We start from the raw sequence: 18294 nt of genomic DNA, 5'->3' as shown, positions 1-18294 counted from the left end.
ATCCAAAAATAAAAGCTATTTTCAATTCTAGCTATTTTCTTTTTAAAAAAAAAAAAACATAAACTGTGAGCAATCCATTTGTGGGATAGAGACATGATTTGATTAAAAATCCTGCACTTTAAGATGAGGAACTAAACTAATCAAATCCAAGTATGCTAAAAACTCTCTTTTTTGGGGACACATTTTTCCCAAATGAGAGAGGTTTAAGGAATAGATGAGGAATATCAAATACATTCCCTCTTCTCCATCTAATTAGAATACCTCATAGAAGGTATTCTATGAGGTCAGCTAGGTCAAAATGAGTGGTTTTACTTGATGAGATGGTTCATACCCACTGTCTCTTTGGGGTTTCTAGTAAAGTAAGGAGAACAAAACTTAAAATTATAAATTATGTTAGATCCAGAGTCTGAGTAAAGAAGTTAGATTTCTAAAAACATCAATTGTGTTTAAATCCACAAATTCTTAATGATATTTTAAAAATATATTGGTTACATTAGCATATGCTAGGGAACTCTCTCATTATTTAGAAAAATATAAAGAAAAAGAATCAAGTATTTACGGGAAAAAAAAGCACAAGAAAATGCAATGGTAATTCACTGCAAAACAATTTTAAGCATAAAAAAGGAAAATCCTGTGAAAGAATACATTAAATTGATACCATTTTGAGAATTTTTGTTTCGTTTTTTTAAACAAATATGTCTTGTAAATTATAATTTGGAGAAAGGCAAATCAAATTCCCATAAAATGCCGTATAAAGAATTGCTCTTCCAGAAAGCCTGGGTCTGGGTGGCTCACTCAGTTAAGTGTCAGATGCTTGACTGCAGCTCAGGTCATGATGTCAAGGTCCTGGGATCAAGCTCCACATTGGGCTCCTAGCTCAGTGGGGAGCCTGCTGGAGATTCTCTCACTCCCTCTCCCTCAGCCCGTCCCCCCTCAAATAAATAAATAAATCTTAAAAAAATAATAATAACTGCCTTTTCCAAGAAATACTACTTTACTTTTCAAGTTAACAGAGAAAATATGACCATTCATGGACATTTTCTTTCACCTATTATCTTCTTGATTTAAAACAGACTCTAGCTGCAAGGAACCTTAAAACCATCTATTCTAAATCTTTCATTTTATAAATAGAGAAACTGAGAGCCAGTTTTAGTGACATCAGAGTTAAAGGCCACAAAGTAAAGTCAAGTTAGAACCATGCCCAGAATTCAGGCTTCCTGACTCCTAGTTCAGTTCAGTCTTTTCACTGCACCCTTTGGATTGGTGTCTTGTTACTACAAAATCTCAAATAAAAATATGAACACACACCTATAAAACATATATAGTATTATTCTAATTACTCTTTAAATAAATTTCTCATCAGATAAAGCTTCAGTGACATCAGGCTTTTTGGTGGTTGCCATTCTCATACTAAAGAATAACAGACGTACATCCAGTCATTCATTTATTTTTTCAACAACCTTTTTCAATATATATAAGCTTGCCTTAAGTATCTAGTTACACATATATGTAACACACATGTATATGATCCCCCTTGAAGAGCACTATTTTAGAAGATGCCAATAGCTGTAGTCTTGCTTTCAAAGACCAAGGTGCCAACAGAAGTGTGGAAAAATGCAAGTCTTTTAACTAGAAACACTAATGAGAAATGTCTATACTAAAACCGTAATATTTGCTTGTTTAAGTGCAAAATAGGAAGGTATATTGCGCACTGACAACACTCTTTGCCACCTTGGCTCTGGGACACTGAGGCCTGAGTAAGAGTTCCAGTTTAGCAGTATTGTGAATACCTAAAGCAAGGATCTTCTTGTTTCACGCTGTGCCACAGACCCCAGTCTCTGCCATCCCTGTGCCCTTCATCTGTCCCCAGCCCTGTCCCTGCCCTCCGTTCTTTTCTTCAATCCCAAAGCATAATTGTCTTCAGGCTCCCACTTGCCTTTGATGCAGACTGTGAACTTCAACTTATGTTTTCATCCTTAAAGGTTCTGATGAAGTTTATACACTTCCCCAAACAATAAGTATTTATTTTTGACTGAATGCAGTTTTATCACTTGGTAAATTACAAATAGGAGTCACTATTAACCAATCAGTTAAAAAGTAATAGCCTTTATTGTATACCTACTGTGTGCCTGGGAGAAATAAATAGAAGAACATTCTATTTCAGAAAAGATCATGGGCAAAGTTACAAGGACTGGGGGAAGAATAAACATGTCATGTTGGGAGAAAATGAGAACAGCCTCACAGGAAGAAGTGAGCGGCTCAGACCAGAAACTGTGAAAGGAGGTGAAGGGCCTTAAAAAAAAACTTAAAAAGGAGTTTCTACAAATAATGCAATATATGTTAAGAAAAAAAAAAGAAGAAGAAGAAGGTAGCGGGAGGGGAAGAATGAAGGAGGGGAAATCGGAGGGGTAGACGAACCATGAGAGACGATGGACTCTGAAAAACAAACAGGGTTCTAGAGGGGAGGGGGGTGGGAGGATGGGTTAGCCTGGTGGTGGGTATTGAGGAGGGCACATTCTGCATGGAGCACTGGGTGTTATGCACAAACAATGAATTATGGAACACAACATCTAAAACTAATGATGTAATGTATGGGGATTAACATAAGAATAAAAAAAATAAAAAATATAACAAAACAAAACAAAACAAAACAAAAGGAGTTTCTAGAGTGAAGTGCTAAACTTTTGAAAACACACTCCTGGAAAATGCTTATAAAGACCAAATAACTCTCCATTATAGTTCATCTCATGCCTGAATCAAAAAATCCAGTATGTTGTTACTTCTCCATGAAAATCAGTTAAGAAAGACTTATGCAGAATTTCCTGTTTATTCTCTCTCTCTCTCTCTCTCTGTGTCACACACACACACACACACACACACACACACAAACACACTGTCTCTCCTTCCTTCTGCAGATAAAGCAACATCAGATTTCATGTCTTAATTTGCTTAGAAAGCTCTCTGGGAAACGAGAGTCATAAAAAGAACAAGATAAAGAAAGGATGAGAATGAAGAGCATGGAGGCAGTGAAGATAGAGAAGAAGGAATTTTCCTTCTCAAATAAGAAAGAGAAGCAGAGGGTCAGACTAGTGAAGGTAATAAAGAACAGAATGGAATAAATATCATAATGGGATCTTTAATTGAATTTGTGTCTCCTCTCAGCCCTGAAGGAACCCTGGTAACTCACTCAGCATGAAGCTCCAGGGTCATCTGGGCAGAGAGAAAACATACAGTGATGTGCTTCCTTTCGTGATCACAGCTCTGCCTCAGGATGAAATCCTTCTGATCAACATTTCCCCATCTGGCAGGCAAGCAGCCAGAAGACTGGAGACCCAAAAATGGATCACTGCATTTGGACTCCCTGCAGCAGCCTATAAACGTAATATAATATTTACACGACTCAATGCTAAGCACCATCCAGTGGAAAATTGTTATGTTTTTCACAAAAGAAATAAAATAAAGTGAGTCCTATGGTCGTATCTGACTCCCAAGGCCTGAGCCTTTCACAAATTTTGTTTTTCATTTTAGCTTCATCTTGACTGATGAAAATAACTCACCACTGTTTGGAAAGTTAAAAACACCAAGAGCTTAATGTATTATCATTTACTTAGAAAAAGCAGCCTTATATAGTAAAAACTTCTTCTAATGCAGAAGACAAGAGTGCAGGGGTGTTGGTGGGGGAGGGAATGAAAAGCTCATTAGCCTTCGCCAAAGGCCCTGGCACAGAGTTTTCCTAACTATTCAGAGATCAGTGTCCTATATTTACTTACCAAGGACAATTTATTTTCTTTTATATTTTCAAAGCACTTGAAATGATTCCTTTTCTTTGTGATGATTTCCATATGCTGTTTCCAAGGAATAAGGCAACATTCTGAAACCATTAAATGCCATCTCACAGGGAGGGATCCCAAGGACTGCAGGGGCCCTTCCAATGACATTGAGATCCAGATCTCAAAAGGCATAGTGTGGAAGACAGCAGATACTCCTTCAATTTCACAAAAGTTGGTTAAATAAAAGTAAAATAACCAGGAAGGTGATACTAGTAATTTTTTTAAACCATTGAATGTTTCCTGTGTGTTAAGTGACTTAGATTTATAATTTCTAATCCTGAAAATAATCCTTAGAGGTTAAGTCCTAACACTATCCTCATTTTACAAATGAGGAAACTGAGGCACAGAGACTAATATGACTGAAAGAGTCAGAGTCTACTGACTCTTAACAGAGCTCAGGATAATTACATGCAATTAATTCTTTATAGCTTCAGGTATTTTCCTTTAAAAAAATCTGGGGGCTCGTGGGTGGCTCAGTCACTTGGGGGGCCAACTCTTGGTTTCAGCTCAGGTCATCATCTCATGGGTTGTGGGTTCGAGCCCTGCCTCAGGCTCCACGCTCAGCATGGAGTCTGCTTGAAGATTCTCTCCCTCTGTCCCTTCCCCCACTCATATGTGTGTGTGCTCTCTCTCTCCCTCTCTATCTAAAATACATAAATAAAATCTTTTTTAAAAAAATCTGTACTGGGTGCCTGGGTGGCTCAGTTGGTTGAGCGACTGCCTTCGGCTCAGGTCATGATCCTGGAGTCCCTGGATCGAGTCCCACATTGGGCTTCCTGCTCGGCAGGGAGTCTGCTTCGTCCTCTGACCCTATCCCCTCTCAGGTGTTCTCTCTCTCTCATTCTCTCTCTCTCAAATAAATAAATAAAATCTTTAAAAAAAAAAATCTGTACTATTTTTAAGCAAGACAATCATTTAACTTTATTGGCCTTGTATAATGTATAAGGTTAGGATCCATTGCCTTAAACTAATTAAACTGCATAACAAAGAAATCTTGGTTAGTCATTGATACTGTAAACGTTTTGTGAAATGTTGCATTTTATCAAAATAAACAGGATCTATGTATCAAAGTCTCCTTCACACTCCTTAAATTCTTCTTCTCTCACTGGGAGAATCAATTTCAGAGGAAGAGAAAGACTAGTTTAATATAATTTCTAACCAAACTTCTCCATAAGAGGCAGTGGCAATTACTCACTTAAATAAAGTGTTCCAGACACTGGTCAGTAGGCTGCTGCATTATGAAAAGCTGAAATGGATGAGGAGGAAATACGAAGAGGACAGTTCAAAGTTGTTCTAGTGGGATCTGTATGTTAACCATTTAAGGATGGGAAAATAACCACATGATCAGGTTTCCCAGGAGAGAGAGTTTTTCATTCTTATCACTATGAAGGCAGGACTTCTATAGCAATTTCTCATCGGAATGTGTCAGTTACACTGGCATCTTTAGGGTTCCTTGAACTTGCCAAGGATGCTTCTGTCCCAGGGCCCTTTTATACTTGTAGTCACTGCGCCTGAAAGGCTTCCCCCACATATTGGCCAAGCCAGCTGGAATGCCTGAGGACATTTATTTTCATCTAAGAAATGAGAAGGAAATAAATTCCAACTAATGTTTAATCAACATTAACGTAAAGGCTAACATCAGTCCCCTGGGCCAGTCTGGTCCAAGCAGTTATGAATTTCATACAGTATTTGCGGTGACCCCACTGAACTGAGGACCTCCCAACATGGCAGAAGGGAAAGACATTTCCTCACATGTTCATTCTCTCTCAGCATATTGTAATATATCACATTTTACGGTGCTTGGTTAAGTTAATTTCCATGTTATTATCCAGTTTTAACTCCCACAAAATGACACAAGTTTTAAAATATTCCTGAAAGGAAGCTATTAAATAAAGATAAGAATTATGTATCAAGCACAAGAGAACAATAATATGGCAGAGTTAACCCTTTTCTATAATCCTACAGAAACTCGTCTCAGCCATATTGTGAGATTAAAAACCATTACTGCCTAATCATATGACAGGTAGTTAAAACATCCCAAATTACCAAGAAGACTATTTGGAATATGGATTTATATTCACTGTTGTTAGAGAGGAGCTTTACTTTATTGTGATGGATGATATTAGCCAGTGTTAGAGTGAAGTAATCAGTTAAGAAGATATTTAATAACGAAGTACGCAGAACACAAAGAAATTCTAGGCTTATTTTTCCAACAATGGTTAAAGTCAGGCAATACTCAGTTTAAAACTTTACACAATTTAAACCAAATGATAATGTTTAGAAAGTTCTTCATGGATGCAATAAAAAATGGCTAAAAGAGTACAATTGGCAACAAACTAAGATGTATTTTTTGTTAGCAAATATTGAAGATGCAACCCCCCCCAAGAAATTGGTAGAAATAGTATTAGAACAAACTACTGTTGGAGGAGGTCTATTGTAAAGTTAAATAAAAGAACATGTTTCTGGTATGTCCCAACATACGGTATTTTGATATTTTCATAGATGAAGAACTATTCCTCTGGAGAACCAATAAGGAAGATCATGGAAATAAGTTGTCAAAAGTAAATGAATTATTTAATTTTTAAAAAGTCAGTGCTTTGGGGCACCTGGGTGGCTCAGTCAATTAAGGGTCTGCCTTCAGCTCAGGTCATGAGCTCAGGATCCTGGGATCGAGTCCCTGTGCCAGACTCCCTGTTCAGAGGGGAGTCTGCTTCCCCCTCTCCTGCTGCCCCTCCCTCTGCTTGTGCACTCTCTCTCTCTCTCTCTCTCGATCTAGCTCAAATAAATAAATAAAATCTTTTTTTAAAAAGTCAATGTTTTATGGGAAAAAATGTACATAAAACCACTGAGGAAGTAGCTACTTGAACAGGTATTAATAAAGAAAAGATTCTAAGGTAAGGTTATGGAGGTGCCTCCCATAAAATTCATTCAGTGCATAATTTGAAGGCAAATTCATGTTTGGATAAATTGAAGACAGAGTGCAAAAGTGCTGCAGATGTCATCAATATGATTAACTTTATAAAAGCTCACACTTAAAATAGACTAGAATCTTTAACACATGTTGCAGTGATGTAGGGAGTGACCAGGAAAGTTTTTGTATCATAGAAATCTGTATCATTGAGGTTCAGTAGTATCTCTTGCCAATCTTTATAAGAGTTGTAGAACCTAAGGATGTTTCACAGTTTTATTTAACAGATAAATTAATATTCCAAGTTTGTTGACCTTTTCTGGAATAAGTGACTCTTAGTCATCAGTACCTGGCCTATATTTTAGAATAATAAATACAATATGTCCCCTAACAATTAACTGCTTTGAAAGCAACTTTTCAAAAAAAGAAATAGATGAAACAGAGATTTTGAAGAGTTGCTGAAAATGTTTTTATGATTATGCGATTTTTCTAGTTGAAAATTATTTAAGTGTGTTATTCTTTAAAATGTCTTATCTGCACACTTAACTAGAAAAAAAGAATTTCTGGGATGCCTGGGTGGCTCAGTCAGTTAAGCATCTGCCTTCGGCTCGGGTCATCATCTCGGGGTCCTGGGATAGAGTCCTGCATCAGGTTCCTTTCTCATCAAGGAGCCTGCTTCTCCCTTTGCCTGCCGCCCCCCCATCCCCCCACCCCCCCCACTTATGCTCTCTCTCTGACACATAAATAAATAAAAGCTTAAAAAAAAGGAAAAAAGAATTTCTAACAGGTTTTCAATCTTTCAAGTAAAAAGCAGCAGTGAGATTTTAACCCTAAAATATTAAAATGTAGCCTATTCTCATTAGTTTGTGAGAACAAAGCGTGGTTATCAGGGAGGATGGAAATCTACCCATCAGATTACAACCAAAACATCTGCATTATCAGTTGAGAATGAAAAAGAATTTCCAGTTAGTGTTTCATTTCTTCAATATGGAGCTACCTATGTTAAGAGGTTATCTTTTTCAGCCATGATAGTCTTTAGATTCAAGTATTGCAATAAATTAAAATTTCACTAGACCTCTTAATTATACCACATGGGGTCACACTCAGATTTTCAAAATCATAGTCTGTCAGTCACACTGGTCTCACTAAAGAAAAAAAAAAAAACTTCTGGTCAGTAAGAGTGAGAAGACTTTTTGTGCTGTCAAAATAAAATAAAAATTAGTTAAAAAATATTGTTTTTATCTTTATTTTATTCTTTAAATTTTTCTTTTTGATATGTTGTATACTGTATATAAAATATTAGCACAGTATTATATATATATGTATATATATCTCATTTATACATCCCATATATATACATACATACATCATTTATGCATATATGAGGTATAAATGGGCTACCCTCATAATTGTTTTACTTAAGGAGATACAATCAAAACATTTTAAATACACCACTGGTCTACTGGAAGAAACAAACATGTGAACAAAAATTACAGCCACCGGCAGCAGAGTGTATGAAGGCATGAGGCGAAACCTGTGTGTGTTAAAGGGAACACCATTGAGCAAATACTTACTTACCTCTTACCAGAAAGTTTAGTCAAATCTCCCAGAGAACTGACTCTGAACAGAGTTGTCCAGAGTGAGTCAAATTTCTCCAAGTGTATTAGGGGAGGTGCCAGAGAAAGGGGTACACACAGCAGGGATGAATCTTGGTGGCAAGAAAAACAGAGTGTTCTGAGAGAACTGTCGGACTTTCAAACGGCGAAGTGCACATTTAGGGGAGTCCCAGGTGATGGGGCTGGACAGTATGGCAGGGACCAGATGGTGGAGGGTTACAGGTGCCTCCAGAACGTGCAGTCATGAGCCGGTGAACAAGGCATGGTGCAGGGAGCCCCTCAGACCATGGGATTCGGCATCAAACTGGCCTCGGTCCTAGACCTGCCATCTGCCAGCCGTGTGATCTTAAATTATTTAGTTAACTTCTCTAACTCTCAGCTTCCTCATCTGCGAGGAAAAAAAGAAGGAGGTAAAGCTATTGTGTATGATATAATTCATAAAGTGCTTAATTGTCTGTACGTAATAAGATTTTGTTACGGTTCTTTTGATGACTATGATGGGGAGACTTTGAAGTATTTTAAGCAGTGATGTAACAGGTGATTTAGAAAAATCACCCTGGCAGCACGCTGTAGCACAAATCTGAGGAATGTGAAACCGAAAGCAGGGAGACAGTTAAAAGGATTATAGTTATCTAAAAGACAAAGAGTAAGGGCCAGGGCTGAAGTCCTAAGTGAAGGCATCCAGGGCAGGAAACAGAATAAGGACCATAGAGGAGGTAGAAAGTCAGTACCCCGTTACCACCTAAATTCATTGCCTTTATACCCCTTTGTGAAAATGACTAAAGTAAACTACACTAGACCCACAAGAGTTGTGTGTGTAGAATACAAACCCTGGAGCCAAACTCCATAGGTGTGAACCCTAAGTCTAACCCTAATTACCTATATGACCTGGGGAAGTCACTTAACCTCTTTGTGCTTCTGTACTAGGGATCTCAAACAATGACAACCTCACAGAATTTTCTCATCATATTTAAAAAGTGGTTTAAAGAAGTGCCTGACATCCAGGAAACATTATGTATGAGTTTCTTAAATAAAGTTAGCTACAGAAAATACTGTTAAAGGCAGTAAGATGTTTGGGGAAAATGACATTCATTGGCTGTTATTATAAATTTCTTAGGAAAAAAATAATCTGTATCCTAAAATGGTGAAATTCAAGCCAGGTAAATTTTGATAAAGGGAATGAAGAAAGAGCAGTAAAGGAAGGCATATTGCCCAGGCTGAATTAGACAGATCATAAACCTGTCGTTCTTTTCAGGAAAATTCATCCACCCATCGTTTTATCAATCCGATACCCACACTGCTTCCAAATAAAAGTGGAAAAGCTAGCCATGGATGAGCAGGATTATAAAAATCCAAGACCAAGGTTAGGAAAACTATTTGTTACATAATCAAGTAACAGGAGTTTTCCCACAATGTTTCAAATGGCAAATCCACCGTATTTTTCAGTATATTTATCTGAAACACACCAGATTTAAAGGCCAATTAAAGAAAACTACATCCAGATCATCACAACACCTAACTATACCTACTATTGTCAATGATCTGCCCCATACCAATGGATTTCACAAAGACATTGAAGACAGTTTGTTGAGAACCTGGCCAACTCTACTTTTTTATAATAAAAAAAGAATGGTAAATAATTTTAAAAAATAAAATGCCTAAGGTAATTCAATACTATAAATATGTTCTCACTGAGGTGGTCAAACAATGAAAAATATCTACCAAGCCGCAAATAATATTTTGCTTCTCATATAAGGCTTTTAACTTCATAAAATTGTTTTCTCTTAAGGATTGAGTTTTTTGTTAAGATTTATTTATTTATTTGAGTGAGAGTGTGTATGTGCACACACATGTGCGAATGGGGGGAGGGGCAGAGGGAGAGAATCTTCAAGCAGATTCCTGCTGAGTGGGGAGCCAGACACAGGGCTCTATCCCACCCTCCAGGAGATCATGACCCCAGCAGAAACCAAGAGGCAGGTGCCCAACCAACTGAGTCACCCAGGCACCCCACTCTTAAGGATTGTTTAATGAAGCTGTTGCAGGAATTCTCCATTTCCTTTTACAAAAGTCTCATGGCATTCATCATGAATCTCTTAGAATAGATACAATAAAAATCTTGGAATCCATGTATTTTTTTAGGTTTACTTATAAGTAAACTGCTTCACTTTCCAGTCTTGTCTCTCATTGCACATGACCTTGGAGATACATTTCCCATAGTCCTTTTCCTAGATCCCATTAAACGAAGAAATTGTTATAAATGTTTTTAAGGGTTAAATTTGAGATGGTGACATACTATTTCATATAAACTCTAAATCAGTGTTACGGCAGTTTTCAGCATTACTAAATGATAAACTGTTCTCTTTATCCAAACTGATGCAGAGAGTGGCATGATGCCCCTGCCATTGGGGAAAGAATTATATTTGACTTTGGACTCCTTTATATAAAATTTTTGCAAATAATTAATTTTTTTCAGAATCAGTTTTTTCATCTATAAACTGAGAATAATAAAACTCTACTCAACTGGTATCAAATGATATATGTTAACATACTTGGACAATTGTAAGATATACAATGTAAAGTATTTTTAGCTAAATATATAAATTAGCTTATATTCCTGGACACTTATTAACTGATGGAGGTTAAATTCTTTTGGAAACCATTACTATGAGAAATACACAAATATTATTCAGTTAGGTATAATATGTATGTCACATGATATTACATACTGACTTTTGGAATTTGCAATATGACTTTCTTTAAAAACAACAATCACCCTAGATTAAGACCCAATAAAAGTTCAGAATACTTACTTTTAAGTTAAGAGTTCTGGACCCTGAAAGTAATATTCCAGAAACACTTTTTTAGACTAACTAAAAGTATGTGCCTACCTATAGCAAAAAGCATACCAGGTTATTAAAGTGCTGATTCACATTCAACAAAAGAAAAAGGAAAGAGAAAAGAAGTAGCTTACATTTCTTATTTAGCCCAAAGCCAGATTTTCATTCATTCAACCTAGATAAAATAGCTTCAACATGATCATCTATGGAAATCATATGAGTTGGTGGTAAGTTTTCAAGCTAACATGCATCAAATACATGTGATTAATAAATATGAACCTGTGTGATGGAACTGATGTTTTTGAGGAGCGTCAACTCATTCAGTTATAAACATGAAACTTTCATTTCTTCCAGCAACTGCTTTCAAGTATGAGAAAGCCAAATCCCTCCCTTAATAATACTTTGGTCAGATCCCAAGCATTTCTCTTGGCTTTTGGTTATTAAAATAGTCTAGTCCAATTACAGCTTCAATCTAATGTCTGTCCCTAGGCGTTCTCCCTAAGCACCGTGGAGGGCTTGTGGCTCTGGGGCTTGGCACCCCGAGGAGGGTGTTGCCTGCTCTTTTCCTACCTCCTTCTAGCTCCTCCCAGGTTGAAGGCAGGAAGACTGGAGAAGGAGGGGGGATGGTAGATATATTTAGTCATAACTGAATGAAGTCCTATTTCTCTCTTTCTGGTTGTTGCACTTCTCTGGTTAACGCTGAATAGCCAGCCATCTCTGTTCTCTCTGTGGCCAGTGTCCAGATGCTAGGGCAACTTGTGTGGTTTCTTCAAGGAGCCCTGGAGAGTTCTCTAACATGGGAAATAAGGCTCCTGCCCAAGCTCCCTTCCAAGCCCCCCAGTAGTTCCTCAGGATGCCAGCTTGCGCCTGCTGGTCCCTAGCTAAGAGCTTGCCTATCTAGGTAGGGTACCGGCAAGGTGGTTCAAATCCCACCACTTTCTGTGCCAGTCACTCACCCCTGGGAAATGCAAGGATCCTTGCCTTGCCAAATAGGTAAGTTCTTACTCTTCTCTCTCATTCTCTCTCCGTCTCATCTAGGTCTTTTTCTCTCCCTCTTCTTGCATCTTTCTCCAGTTTTACTCCCCCACCCACCACTCCCTACCTCTTTTTTTTTTTTATTTAAATTCAACTAATTAAGATACAACGTATTATTTGTTTCAAGGGTACAGGTCTGTGATTCATCAGTCTTACACAATACACAGGGCTCACCACAACACATACCCTCCCCAAAGTCCATCACCCAGCCACCCCATCCCTCCCACCCCCCTCCCCTCCAGCAACCCTCAGTTTGTTGCCTGAGATTAAGAGTCTCTTATGGTTTCTCTCCCTCTCTGGTTTTACCTTGTTTCATTTTTTCCTCTCTTCCCCTCTGATCCTCTGCCTTGTTTCTCAAATTCTGCATATCAATGAGATCATATGATAATTGTCTTTGTCTGACCTCTTATCCCACCTTATTCACATAGGCACTAGGCAGGCCAGCAATTCTATTGACAAAGAAGACATCCTGCTAGGGAATATATTACCAGGTGCCCCTCTTGCAGACACCTCCAATCTTACAATGATCATTTTTAAGCTTCCCAGCACTTCCTTGCCTCCCAGTAACCCAGAGTTCTTGGCTTCAGAAAGGGAAAACCCTCCCATTACTAATGATGACTTCATCACAATGCTAAGGACTCAGACAATTCTTGTGTCTCTCTGGTCCTCCTCTTATATCAGCTGGGAAAGAGGCGGTGGGGATGTGCTAGAAGAACATATCATGCCACCCTTCAGGAAGCCCTGTGGTAACATTTCTGGCCTCAACTTTCTACAGCAGTGGTTCTGAATCTTGACCACACATTTGAATTGACTTCGGGGTGTTTATAAATCTTGACTGGCACAGTCAAGATATCTTGATACTTGATACCTTATAATCTTGACCAAGATCCCTTGGACAATTAAATCACATTTGGATGAAGAGCATGCTATTTTTTATATGCTTCCTTTTGGGGACCACCTTAGCCTCCCTTATTCTCTCAGGCACCTGTTTCTACCAATTCAGAAGGAGAATGCAGATTTGCAATCAAATGCCACTATTTTTTTTATAGCTTAACCTTTGGCAAGTAACTTAGACTTTCTGTGCCTGAATTTCTTCATCTCTAAAATGAGCATATTTTTCAAACTACTTCTTAGGTTATGGGGGTCATTTGAAGAAAAAACACCTTCAAAGAAAATACTGCAAAGAATATTTTTTTGAAAAGAGTTTGATAAATGCAAGCTACATATGTGCCATGTCCCAATAATGGTAAAGTTCATGCAGAGTCATTATCTTACTATTGTCTTTCAACAAACAGTGATCTGTCTTAAAACACACAATTCCAAAACAAAGATTTAAAATAACATATGCTTAACAGATTTACCTAGTGCGTACTGACTTCTATAAGCATACCTGTTTTTAGGATTTCTAGAAAGTGCTCAAAAACTCAATAAAAAATGAAGTGATCCATCATATCTCCTAATAAAGATGTTACTAGCTTTCCATATGTAGTAAGGAGCATTTGTCCTCAAATACACATATTCAAACACATTAAAATATTTCTTTTTTTCCCTTTAGAAATAACTATGTTTCTGGAATTATTTTATTTGAAACATTTTAGAGACCTCACTGATGGTACTAATGGATAAGACTATGTTACTTGATTGTGCTTTACTAACACATCTTTATTTAAAGTTTTAAAGAGAGGACATACAGAATCATTAAATCCACTTCTGCCTCATAAAATACATGATTGTAATTTGTCATGTCAATTTTAATAAAAGTTACTTGAAACTTTGAAATGAAATTCAGAGGCACCTGGGTGGTTCAGTAGGTTAAGTGACCAACTCTTGATTTCAGCTCAACTCATGATCTCCGAGTTGTGAGATCGAGCCCTGAATCAGGCTCCACACTGGGCACAGAGCCTGCTTAAGATTCTCTCTCTCTTTCTTCCTCTGCCCCTCCCCCCACCCCTCTTCCTCTCTCCCTCTTTGAAAGAAAGAAAGAAAGAAAGAAAGAAAGAAAGAAAGAAAGAAAGAAAGAAAGAAAGAGAAAAAGAAAGAAAGAAAGGCATTTCAATAAGAGAATAATAAATACCATAGCAGTCTACATGTTTTTAAGAAAGCTTAAAGTTCTAACCATTCAAACATATAAAGGATACAGTGTGAACATTTCTTTGTTCATTATTTTCAAAATGTGAGTTATTACTGAATTGTTCATAAGATTTGTTTGTAAAACAAAAATTTCTCCCCACTTCTTTATATGAAGATTTTCCAAAGTGATCTGTCCAGAGGCAGAGCCATGTAAGCACACGTTTGAAAAAGGAGTTTTATAAAGTAAAAGTGCTAACACATTTTTTCTAAGAATATTTGCACACATACAATGGGGTTTTATGTTGTAAATATGCTTCAATAAATTTGTTTCTATGAATGATCTCCTGGAAATATACTTTACAGAATATTGTCTTATGACTCTGTATTAGAAATGTTTGCTTTCTATCACATGTATTTAGAATATAAATTAAAAGATATATAAGCATTCAAAAACCAAGCAACTGTTACTGATTATTTGGATCTTTTAAAAATTCAATTTATTCTTGAAAACAAAACCGAATTTTATGGCCTTGAGCTTCAATGTCAATGAAAAGTTTGATTATTAATATTTCTGTTAGTGATCTTTAAAAGTTGGAGCTTGCCTACAGTTCAATCAGCCAGCCAAATACTAAAAATGTTTGAACATCTCTCAAAAGTGACTAAATGTGTCATTAGAAGGATATTTACTGGGAATTATAAAGCTACTCAATTTCTAATCATTGTTAATAACATTAGACTGGGTTTTTTTTCCCTATTTCAGCTTGTTCAATTTTCATTCTATACAGAATCATGAAAAACATGAACACGAGATATTTAATAATAAGCCAAAAATTTGTTGTTACCTCCAGAACTGCTTTGTAGCATTCCCCTTTTAAGGGGGCGTGATGCTAGCACTGTCTGAAGTTTCCTTTTCTTTGTTAATATACATTTTCTTTAATTCCCAAATTCATCCTGTGCATGTTCTTCAAAACTGTAAGCACTGAGTTTGCTAGCAACCATCCCCCCCAGCCTTCCTGGCCTGTTCCTCTCCATCCTCCTTCTTGGAGGTAACTTGGCCCTCATAAGCATCACCTTGGAAGAGGAGGAAGTCTATGCTACGCGACGTTCACTTCACCTTGAGCTGAGGGAGCGTTACTAGAATTGAGTTGACTTGATGTTTTAAATGAAAAACAGTGATCCCAGTGAGGCCATGGACTTGATAATAACGAAAGTGACAAGCACTTTGCTCCAAGGGTTTTCTTCAACAAATAATGCTAGTATAAGAAATTAAATGTAAGTTTGAATTAAGGGGAAAAAATAGACCAACAAAAGTAGGCATTGCCATAGTAACTTAGAAACTTTATCTTCTTTAGAAGGCTCTCCAGTCACTTTTTACATATGGGGAAAACTAGACTGTAAACTGTAGTGTATCTCTCTCTCTCTCTCTCACACACACACACACACACACACAAATTAAGGCAAACATCCAGATGCCTTCATAATGATCTTTTAGAATTAGCAATCAATTACACTACCACAAACTAGAAAATTAAAGCAAACATCCAAATACTTTAATAACTTTTTTTAAAAACCACATATATTTCCAGGGTATTTTAGGAAAGTTGATTTGGGGGGAAGAGCAGGATTGAATTTTTTGACACTCACACACATAATAGCCTCTCTGAATCCTGTTGATAAAGATGTCATCAGCAGAGAAATGCTCACAAAGCACCCTTCACTAGCTATTAGCTTTAGTTCTTAAAAAAAAAAAAAAATCACCACATAATAGTTCCGCTTTGCAATAAGCACATTGAGGACTCAGGAGAAACCCAATACCCACCCTATTCTTAAGGTCCGGCCACAAAAGAGCTAACAGGGAATAAGAGCATCCAGCCACCTTTGTCTCCACATTTTAACTGGTAGGCAAGTGATTCTAAAGCTGTATACTATTAGGACAGTAAAATACTCTAGCAATATAGAATCTCACTGATGGTAGAGTACAATTTCCTTTTTACTTCTCTCCTTTCCTACCTCACTCAAAATGTTTATCTCTTTCTCCCTCTACACACACACATACACAAACACACACACCACCCCACAAGGGATGACTCAGGAAGGGCGAGAGATTTGTCTCAGGCCCGGCTACAAGTTAGATCAGAGCTGGAATTAGAACCCAAATCTCAGTAACTGGAGCCAGCCAACTGCTATTCTAGACCCAGAACAAATCTAGTTCAGTCTCATGAATTCTGCATACTCCGAATTAGGCATCACTGTTTTGTCTGACGTTTCCTGCCACAGACTCCTAAAGCAACACAATGAAACCACCTTTCCGGATTCTTCAATCGCTGCTAGTTTGAAGCAGAGGACAGTTACTTAAACTCTCTGGGCTCTTTCCTTATCTAAAATCCACAGGTTGAACCAGAGGTCTCTGAGAAAATTTCCCATTCCAAACATTTTGCTTTTCACCTTCTGTTTTATGCTTCAGTCTTGATGTTTGAAATTTTCACTAGGTGGCAGGATTCCACCATCGCATTATGAAAGGATTTTTCCGATGGAAGCCTGGGAGCAGAAAATTTCAAAAGAAACTCCTTTCCTCACAGCGAACATTAAAAAAAAAAAAAAAAAAGCCAAGAGAAAGGATAACTACAAAGGCCAGTAGTCCACATATTTCATAAGGATCTAGACCCATCTTTAATATATAAAGTGGAAATTAATCAAACATGTTCTTCCATACAATACTACAATTTAGTATCCAATTCAGGTAAAAGTCTGCTTAAATTTCATGCATTTTAAAATTTATTTTAGCTGAATCCCAATTTAGACAATATCAGATCCCCTCCAGCAAACTGGTAGCAAGAAACAAGCAATATGATGGAAACCAAAGCAATCTAAAACATTTAAAATCGTTATTAGATGCATTTCAAAGTTTCCTATAAGTTACTTACAATGTATTTCTAGTGTCTTTGAATTTTATTTTGAGCACTTAGCTAGATGAGTACACATGATGGGATGGAGTAGATTTCTGCATTTATTTGTCAAATCCTTAAAAGAATATTCTTTCAAATAGATTTTCTGATATTTTCATCATATAGTTAAAAGTATTGCCTCAAATTGGTCTTTTCATAAATGCTGCATTGTAAATGTCACTACCAAGGCTTTATACAAGTCCCCAAAAGCCACACCAATTGGTTATGCTGAGCTGAGCATTTCTCTTCTGCCAAAACCAAGTAAAGTAACATGAAACAATAACTCAACTGCATATTCTAACATTGCCTAGAAGAAACGTCCCAAGTGTCTTGCTGGTTGTCAGAGAAGCTGATTAGGCTTTTCTTCAGCTGATAAACACGGCACTCTTTTTTTTTTCTTTCTATCATTACTGGTTAATTACATATATGCTATACATTACTCCAAAGGTTTTTTGAAACATGAACAAACCCGCATCCTAGAAAAATTTAATATCGGCGCCAGAATCAAACTAATACATAAACTCCTGAATCACAACTGGAAAAAAACCATCAAACAGGTTGCTCTCATTCCTTCCCAGCCCAGAGCGGTGATAGCGGCACCTCTTTGGTGGTCCTACCTTAGCAACTTGTAAGGGCTGCTTCTGCTCCTTGCCACCTTGCAATCTGAACCCCCAGGGCGCCCCTCCGGTCATGGAAATGCAGATAAAATCCCCCGTGCCCATTTTCTCCTTTTAGTTGGGTAGCATGAAGAGCTTGAAAAGACGGAGGAGGCTTCGGTGCCGTTGAGATGCGTACTCAGCTCCAGGCGCCTGCCCAGGAGGCAGGATTGGGGAGCGCAGAGCCTCAGCTGCTGCAGCGGCCGCGGGCCGCATTCACAAGGAGGCAGAAGCGCTCCCTAGCATCAAGGACACAGCCCACTTTTGCGTCACGCTCCTTTGCTCAGCCCACTTCAGGCAAAGGAAGGAGACTCGCTCGGAGGAGAAGGTCCTCATGTGGGGCGAGATGGGGGCGGGAAAGCAAAAGTTCTCTGGCACTAACTGATTTAAATGCCAG

The 18294-nt window shown here is 37.7% G+C and overlaps 1 protein-coding gene across 2 annotated transcripts in view; it reads right to left on the bottom strand.

The window, feature by feature from the left end:
* The window catches only part of SYNPO2 (synaptopodin 2), a 164437-nt gene extending 146143 nt beyond the window's left edge, over positions 1-18294 (bottom strand). The window contains exon 1 of one of the 2 annotated variants that reach the window (XM_064584990.1): positions 17859-18294. In XM_064584990.1, the coding sequence (XP_064441060.1) occupies positions 17859-17963 (105 nt within the window). In that variant the 5' untranslated portion in view covers positions 17964-18294. The remainder of the gene's footprint in view (positions 1-17858) is intronic. The other variant, XM_064584989.1, reaches the window with a different exon arrangement.

Source organism: Mirounga angustirostris, unplaced genomic scaffold, assembly GCF_029215605.1.
Source record: "Mirounga angustirostris isolate CCGP_5_RB_7025 unplaced genomic scaffold, mMirAng1.0.hap1 SCAF_2, whole genome shotgun sequence".
Classification (NCBI taxonomy): Eukaryota; Metazoa; Chordata; class Mammalia; order Carnivora; family Phocidae; genus Mirounga; species Mirounga angustirostris.
Note: the sequence above shows the minus strand (reverse complement) of the source record. Positions and strands in the feature narration are given on the sequence as shown.